This window comes from Pteropus alecto, unplaced genomic scaffold (assembly GCF_000325575.1).
Source record: "Pteropus alecto unplaced genomic scaffold, ASM32557v1 scaffold3, whole genome shotgun sequence".
NCBI lineage: Eukaryota > Metazoa > Chordata > Mammalia > Chiroptera > Pteropodidae > Pteropus > Pteropus alecto.
The window spans coordinates 48,558,970-48,568,332 of NW_006442484.1; the positions used below are offsets into that span (position 1 = coordinate 48,558,970).

General features: G+C 33.9%; 1 protein-coding gene and 1 long non-coding RNA gene across 9 annotated transcripts in view; one reads left to right on the forward strand and one right to left on the reverse strand.

Moving 5' to 3' along the window:
• Window positions 1–9,363, reverse strand: part of ZNF385B (zinc finger protein 385B) — a 265,070-nt gene that overhangs the window by 159,029 nt on the left and 96,678 nt on the right. Inside the window, exon 1 of one of the 8 annotated variants that reach the window (XM_025039444.1) lies at window positions 7,827–7,958. The exons of the other annotated variants lie outside the window; for them this stretch is intronic. Coding sequence (XP_024895212.1) covers window positions 7,827–7,836 — 10 coding nt within the window. The 5' untranslated portion in view covers window positions 7,837–7,958. Of the gene's footprint in view, window positions 1–7,826; window positions 7,959–9,363 lie in introns of those variants that run through there. 8 annotated transcript variants of the gene reach the window in all.
• LOC112470305 overlaps window positions 1–9,363 on the forward strand; it is a 67,270-nt gene that overhangs the window by 56,662 nt on the left and 1,245 nt on the right. The gene's annotated exons all lie outside the window — the stretch shown is intronic.

Genomic DNA, 9,363 nt, shown 5'->3' on the forward strand with positions numbered 1-9,363 from the left:
GAAAGAAAGAAAGAAAGAAAGAAAGAAAGAAAGAAAGAAAGAAAGAAAGAAAGAAAGAAAGAAAGAAAGAAAGAAAGAAAGAAAGAAAGAAAGAAAAAACGAACAAACAAGATAGTCTGGAAGAAATGAAAAATACATTCTATAGGAGTCTTTCTATCGTTTAGAAAAACAGTGTCTCATTGGGCATGCCAAAACTGTACAGCCAAGGGAAATGTTCTAGTCTTAGATTTAAAACAGGATTGTTGAGCTTCCTTTTCAACATGTAAGAGGATGTGCTAACACTGGCCCAGATAAAGCATTTTAGGTGGAGATTTGCAAACATGACAAGGGCTATGACCTCTTAAGTAGTTACAGAATCCACAGTTACAACTGTTAAGATATATAAATAACACCAACCACTATTAGGACAATTTTTTCATGATTATGTGTTTTCGTTTTTCATAGTTTCAATGATTATTTTCCAGAGTACAAGTGTACACTACTAGTATAAAGTACATGTTCAATGATCTCTAAAATCATAGTTTATATTGAGCACCCTAATTTAGAGTCATGTGGTTTATCCCAAAACAGCATTAACACTGTGCTTGGAACTCTTTCGTGTGTGTTTCAAGAGTTGAACAGTTTGTGCCAATGGATTCTGGGAAATATTGCTTTTACAAGTGAGTACTTACGGGACTCCCATTAAATAAAAGCACACACTGCTAACAGTGAGGCTTTAAACTGCTTGCCTGAGCAGTCCGGAAATTGGGTGTTATGGTTATTACCGCAACTCTCATAGTCACCCTCGTCCAAAACAACAGAATCATTTGCTGGTCCCATAGCCTTTGACACCCTGCCATTGTAGTTATTTGTTTATCTGCTTCCCAGTAACTAGAAGAACAGTACCCTGAAGACTAAGATATTTTATTAATTTCTCAATTGCTATATATACTACCATATAGTAGATGCTCAGATGTTATTTTTTGAATGAATGAACAATGATATTCAACACAGCACCATAAATATCTCAGATTTATTTGGTAACCTCAACAATTCAGAATTCAGGAAAGCACCCTCAACCCCCAAAAAGCATTGGAAAATTAAAGATTCTTTAGAGAGTCTCTGAGGTTTCAAAGATTTACTTTAGAAAAAAAAATTGAGACATAAACTCCATAAGGGTGAGAGCCCTTTCTGCTTTGCTCACCTTGATATTCTCAGGGGCTTTACTGAGCATAATAGACAGTCGATAAAAATGTGTTGGGTGAATGACTGCCATAATGATGATCTCTTTCCTAATTGCTAATAGGAAAGAAAATAGTTGAATTCAGAACTAGGAAATAGAGCTATTATAAACATGGACAACTGTGACACATGCCAGCTGATGTCACAGGACACCAGCAGACCATAAAAAAACATGGTCAAAAATGAAAAAGCATGACAAGTTAACACCATTTTTTTTTAGGAGCAAACAGATATCAGTCTCTCTTTAGACCCTGTGCACTACCACTTCAGAACAATGAACATTTTCATTAAGAATCCTGAGTTAATATAAAATTTTAAAAGCCAGTCGATGTCTAGAACAATAAAGAAAGCATATAAGAATATGATATACTAAAAGAACACTTCCATCAATTATTATTCAAATTAAATACCGAACGGGGAAGATGTATGGAAATGAGTTCAGGAGACCATGTATGCTAGTTGCTCTCTGCTCCCAAATCCATTCTCTACTTTTTGCCCTTTCTGTGTAAGAAGAGAGCAGTTGGAAAATTTCTTTTGGTTTCCCTCCTTGCCTGCAATCTGGCAATTGTGTCTTTCTATGATAATGACTTCTGATGAGTAGTCTCCCTTTCGGTCTCCAATTTCAGCTGTCATTAAACTTAGATGATCTCCATGACCTCTTCTTCTCCTTCAGGAATGGAGGAGCTTTTGGTTCGTCAATAAGAAACTTGACATCTACTGTTGATTCCCCTAAGCCTTACTACTCCTCTGTAAACAGGTCCTCCATTAAATTCTCTTTGAAAATCCCAGCTGATTATGCTTTCTATGTTCAATCGGAACTCTTTGATTGATACACCACAGAATACTGTCAGGTCCTTCTTACTTTATATGAGACTTAGAACCAAATATTAGGCAGAAGTCACTTATCTAACCAAACCATCTCTATTTCCTCCAGTCACATGAAAATACCCTGAAAACCTCAACAGAGTGGTAAAGAAGGAAAAGACAAAGACAATAAGTGACCAACAGTGGCAAGCGTTTTCTCATTTCAGTAATACCCCAGTTAGTGAACAAGTCCAGCCCAGCCAATGCCTTCCTCACATCAGTCAAGGCTACTTTAATTTTTCTAAAGGGATAACAAATAATTGTCAATGCTTTTCCAAATTACTTTGAAATATTTCCATAGAAAGAAAGAGAAATACATGTGAGTGAGAGGAGGCAAAAAAGGTTTTAACAGAGAAAGTTCATGAATCTTGCTCCACTAATTTTCTGGTAGTCTACAGAGGAAGAACTTTTATTTGGTGACTTAGAGATGCAAATATTAAGAGATGGAGTAAAGGACATTACATGATCTTCTAGCACAGGTAGACAGAATCCTATCACCTGGGCCAGGGGTCTTGCCCACCTTACCTGGAAGAGAGGAAAGCATTGGGAATGGGTTGAAAGAAATACTGGATTGGGTTCTAATTCTAACTTTCTTAGATGAGACATCTTGGTTAATTCACTTTGTCTTAACTGAAATAAATAGGGATGATGGAAAACACCGTATTAATTCCTCATGATGCAGTGGTTCCAAGTATGTGAAGATTATTCTAACCTCCTAGAGATGACACTTTCTGATTTCCAAGTTTGGAGAAATTATTTCACTGGTCAGTCCTCAAAGGGGATATCTTATAACTCTCAACAGTTCTGCTGAAGCGTATGTCTCCTACCATCTTGAAAACTCTCTGATTCTTCACTGGGAAGGCAGTAAGCAGACTTGAGAAAATGCTATGTGAATTAGAGAATACAGAACTTTCAGGGTGTCATTTAGCATATACATATTCTTAATTCAACTTGGCAACCTAATGATTTTTTAAAGTCAAAACTTCTTCCAAAATCCTCTTGGAGTATGATTTTTAAAGCATATGGTGACAGAATCCAAGCCAATATATTTCCTTCCAAATGAGGTTCTTTGATTTCTCATATGCTTTGAAATACGATCTTTGTCTCTCAGTTCCCTGGAAAGCTAGGAAGAGTCTTAAATAATTGTATCATTGGTGCTTTCTGAATTCCACTACTTGTGGATTACTTCTGCTGGATAAACATGTTCCCTACCTACGGTATTCTCTTAGCTCTGCTCCTCAAACTTGTATTTTCTGCTCTCAAAGCCAAAAGTTACAAAGCCAGAGCCTGGAATGGAAAACACTACTCTATTTGTTATTTAAAAACTTCTATCACAGAAAAGTGGAAACATTGTTGATGAGATAAATTATCTTAAAAAAAAATAGATAAGCTGAAAAAGCAGGGAGGAATATATCATGAATTTCAGAGTTGCTCATTTATTCTATTTTGCCACATCACAATCCTTTCAACAAATGTACTCCATCTTCTCCACTAGATTTTCATCTGTAGAGGTGAATCTTAATCTTACAAAGAAATCAAAATAGTTGGGGAACAAGGTTGGCCAGTTAGAGTTTTAATAGTATATTACAAAGCCACAAAAGCAGAACAATCATTGGGGGGGCGGGGAGAAATAGGGAGGGAGGGAGGGAAGAAATATGAATATTAATTGTGAATATTCCTTTCAAGTAAAAAAAATCTTCCACAGAGTTATAGCAATGCTAAATTTCAACCAATTCCACATGAATTTTCAAGTATGAAATACTAGCTGATTCTTAATATTTCCTTTTCTTTAATTTTTCTATGCATGTTGGTGAATATCTAAGAGCAAATATCATCTATACAGATAAAGTAAATGGTAACATTCTAAACAAAAGTGATATCACAAGTAGACATGAATTTCAAATAATACTAAGCTCTCATGGTACTAGGAAAAATAAAACAATGACTTTACAACTGAGTAAATCCAAGGTAGTATTTAAAGAGAACATATTTCAAAAGAACTGCCAGAACAATTAATCATTCTACATTTAATATACTACATTAGCATCTACAGATGTTAAGTTCAATTGAGTGAGATTGCCTCATAGAAAAAAAAAAAATTTAATTTAGATTTCATTATGTTTTTAATTTATGTCAATAGGTGTGGTCACTGCTTTAAAGGAAAACCATAACTTTTTTGTTTAAGAGTAGTATTAACATTTGTTCCAGAGAGACTTCTACATTTTCTGGACAAAATACTTTTATCTCCCAAATTTGAATCTTTTTCTGTAATAACATTAGAAAATAGTATTTGACATAAAAGGCACAACACATAGAATTAAAGCTACTAATTTGCATGCATTTATCATGTATTAGGCGATGTACAGAAGGTTTTATGTACATTATTTTGATTAATCGTTATGATGCTGGAATTCGGCAATGTGAACAGTATGATCCTCCAAATAAACTAAAGACAAGGAAACGGAAGCTTAAAGAAGGTAAATGATTTGTCAAGGGTCACAGAACAAATAAGAGAGAGAGGTGGAATTCAAACAAAGTACATCTTGTTCTCAAGACTCTATTTCCTCTTATAACTAAAAAGAGTAAAAGGTACAACAAATGACCATATTCGACTTATTAGGACATAAATACTGGTTTCAAATATAAGTACTAAGTTAGACCTAAGTTATTCCATACTGAAAAAATTTAAAAACAATTCAGTGAAATTTGCACTCCACAGGTTTCTAGAGTCCTTTGAAACCCCATGTAGAGCAGTATATCTCAACTTTTCTTTCATTATTGCCCTCCAGTGGGTCTTCTTGACTTTTTCTTAATCACCCCCTATTAAATTTTAATACCACAGATATACCACATGTATGCTTATGTATTACATGTCTCTCTGTACTTTATACATAAAAAGAGTTAAGATATTTTTTTGCCTCCTAAAATAAATTTTTGCCCATTGTGGGGCTATGAGAATGCCCCCCTTGAGGGGCAAGGAGAATATGTGGGCACTCCCTACTGGAGCAGAGGGAAGAAGAACAGAGAGCTTCTGCTGCCAGAATGCCTATGTCACAACTGGGCTTCGGTCTGGTCTTGTTGAACATACTAACACGAAATAAGTCCTATAAGATGCTAGTTCCCATTCACGGTGAACAAGAAATCTTAGTCATAAGCTACCTTAGTGACCATCACACTGTTGATTAATGTGTAAATATTAGGTTTCCTGCTTGTGAAGAATTTGCTGTTTGGTTTCTTTCAGGCCTGTTTGCACATTCCTAACTGCTACGAGGCCAAGAACAAGTAAGTTTATGTAATGTTCCAAAGAAACTGCTCAACACCATGGCTCATTTTAACCCAGATATGAATAGAAGACAGAGTTGAATTCACAAGTACTTCTTTCACATGCTCTGTAAAATATAAATTTTCACTCCCAGAGGCCAAAATGGTCTTAACCATTGAAGTAATTATAGCTCACAACTGTAATTTAGAGTTAGCTCTGGTTCATTCTAAATTCACAGAGGAAAATAATTCACTCATTTTATTGAAACACTGGAGCAAATAACTTCATAGAATGCATATAGTTTCAGCAATCCAGGAAACTATGTGAATCCAAATAGAAATCAACAGTTGATAATTTAGTAATACAACAATCACTGTCTACTGTTTATTGGTCATCACCTTAAATGCTCAAGTACAACAGTTGACATTTATAAATATTACCTATTTAACCCTTATAGCAATCCTATGAGATAAATACTTGTATCTTCATTCACAGAGGAAATGAATGTAGAAAGGATGGGTGATTTTCCTACTCAGAAATGGAGGAAGTGGAATTCACACTCCTGTCATCATGCTTTGACACCTTAGCCACAGTGAAACAATTATAGGCTTTCTCTGTGCAGATTAACCTAATATTTATCTCCGTGAAATGATGGAAGGACTCAAGTCTGCAAACTTTTAATTTATAATAAAATAAAGATATCTTGGGCAAGTGGAGAGGTAATGGATATGGTGTGTAACAAATTGAGATTTTGCTTGTGAGAAGATACTGGTTTCAACCGAAGAATCACTTAAAAAAAAAAAAAAGTCTTCGAATGAGTATTTGTCAGAATTTTCTGACTTTGAAGGCTGTGAAATACATGCATGTCATGTGTATCAGGACTTTGGTAAATGATAAACATAATGGCAGCTACTGAACACAAATATAGGTGTACTTTCCAGAGTCCTGGATTCCTGTCCTAAATTGCCTACATCACTCATTTCCCACCAATGGCATTGAATCTTATGATCTAAAGGGAGTCCCCATGTAAAAGGATGGCCTTTGTTTAAAATGTTTTGTATAAAATACATGTGTGTTTCATACATGTAAATAGTGCCCCGAATATGACAGGATAATAAAAACTATGAGGATAGAAGTGAAATGGCAAAAAATAAAGTAAAAATCTAAGAAATCATTAGATAGAGGAGGTAACCCAATGGTTAGGAGTAGTATTGAGATCTGCAACCTAAACTTGGGTTTCCTAATTTTTAGACCAGTATTTTCTTCATTAACAGTATACTGTTGCCAAGTAGAATAATAAATAGGCTTAAAGTTACAGCAAAACATTGACCCATAACATATATCATCAATTATAGGCTTTCTCTGTGCAGATTAACCTAATATTTATGTTATTTAATTACACACAATAAAGTAAAAATATTTGTGTCTTAAACTATTAACATAGGTATGTTAACTATGTCCCATATGGGTTATCGAACATACCTAAATAGTGATTTTATGAATAACTCCAAAATAAAGACTGAAATTGTTCTCACATGGGAAATAATGTGTACAACTGGTCAAAGTATAACCATTGTAATAAGAGATGTTTTCACTTAATTTCCTGGAGGTTTCAGATGTTTATTTAGCCTTTATTAACTGGAAAATTCCTCAACTCATTGTCTATTTACTGATTTATTCTATTAGGAAAATGCTTTTTAAGTAAATGATCCAAGGCATAAAAGTCAGCCAGTATTTCACAATACTGAGAGTAAAAAAAAAAGCATTTTATCAATGAAGCATTTTAAAAATGTTTATGTAGCTTCCAGCGAAATTCTTAATTATGCTCCTCTATAAAGTGAGAAAGCTTCCTATATCAGATCTTTGAAAGGTTTTGCCACATTTCTATTAAAACTAATGCATGCAAATGATATATTTAAAAAGACCTTATATTGTATATTGTGAATATTACTAAAACTATGCAGCATACTTACACTTTACCTTTTCAGTGGTCTACTACTAGAAACTAAATTTTAAACTGATCTGGCCATTTATATATATTTTAAACATCAATCACATAATCATGTAGAATCAGCCCTTTTTAGAAGACATATCATAGCATTTTAACAACATATGTAAGACCAACATATTCTTAAAGCAGAAGTCACATTAACATTTAGATCATGAAGACTGTTGTCTATAACAACTACTGATTAATCCTCAAAATGTTTCACTCATCCTTACGGAAGGAATAAAGTATAGTTATCCTAATCACGAATGCCTCTTTAACTTACACACATATTTCCAAGATCATTCTAAGTTGACTTTTGGCAAAACTCATTGCCTAAAATCTTAGTAGGACAAATAATACTAATTATGGCATTGCCCAGTACTGTATAAAATCTGTACAAATCTGGAAAATTACAAAGCCAAGTTTACCTCTCTATATATTTGCTAACACTTTAGAACAAATCTACCGTTTGTTAGTTATGTTACTTACCTAGAAGCATGTTTCTTAGCAATAGTCAATTCAGCCAGTCTTTAATTTCTGTATAACAAAGGTATCAAGAGCTGAGAAGTACTTTAACCTGTCATACGTTTTATTACAGATAAAGTAAGAGCCTTCACAAACCCTTCCTTGTGTTCTAAGTCTGCTGGAGTACTGGACTGACTCCACTTACTCACTGTGTACCTTCACTGAAACTAGCAAACAATACAGTGACTGTCAGTAGATGCTGCCTCCTCAGCCCACAGAGCCAAAAAAAATTATGGAAAAGTAGGTTATTTCACTGGAGTTGGAGATGTAAGTTCTGAATTGATCATGCTGTTTCCTTAAAATTCCAAGTAATATTTTCTACTAAATTCGCAAAGAAAAAATTTAAACATATGCAAATAAGTTTATAAAATCATATTTTAAAAATGCAACTACCCTCTTTTCCCAATGCTTTTCCCTCTAAGAATTTAAAACACATTTTACTATAAACTAAAAAGAAAATCTGCCATTTAAAACTGTATAATATGCGTGTTTTAAGGGAAGACAGAACATTAAAATTAAATCACTCAAGTATCAGAGAATACAAATATATTTATTATTTGGTGTTATGAGCTTGAGCCTCCAATGAGATTTCAGTTTCACAATGTATTGTTTGTTTGACTCCAAAACAAAGATAATTATTTCTGAAATAGGTTTCTCCTGAGAGAACAAATCTTACAGTTTTAAAGCAATAAGGATATTGCAGTGAACACTTAACAAAGGAATATCTCATTTGTTTTTGTGTTTTCTACTAGATGTGTATGAACAACTTAAAAAGAGAAAAATCTATTTGAGTCCAAAGGAGGAATACTAGCATTCCAGCTAGCACTAAAGCCAATAATGGAATGTGACTTCTGAGACTATGTTTTCTAAAACAGAAAATAAAATGACACGTCCAAATATTACATATTTAGCAATTGTTTTTAAATTATCCTGCAACAGATGTTACCTTTTATATATTATAATGGCAGAGAACAGCAGTTAAACTATACCTTTCCGGGGTCCAAATATTGGAGCAGTGAAATTTTACAGGTACTTTTTCATGTTTCTATATTTCACTCTTTCGTAATTTGGAGATTTGATTTTTACATGACCACTTTAATTTTTGTTAAAGTAAGGTTGAAAATTTAACAGCAAAACTGAGGGAGACAGTCTGAGAAAAATGCAAATGGGAAATGACTCTAGGTGATAAAGGGAAAGTGGGGAAAGACTATAAAGAGAGAATAGTTTGAAGCAAAGAGAACAAAGGGAGAGATGGCTAAGGATGATATAATAAAACATACCAAGCAAGGTCTGGATGTTTTGCCATTATAAAATGTGGACCTCTTGTATATCAAATATTTATATTTGAGTGTAGTTATCTGAAAGATTACACACATAAATTTCTGTATCAAGTGATACAAATTTCAGTATGAAGTAGAGGGGTGTGTGTGTGTGTGTCAATGTGTGTGTGTGTCTATGTGCGTATGTGAGTGTGTGTGTGTGTGTGTGTGTGTGTTTATTA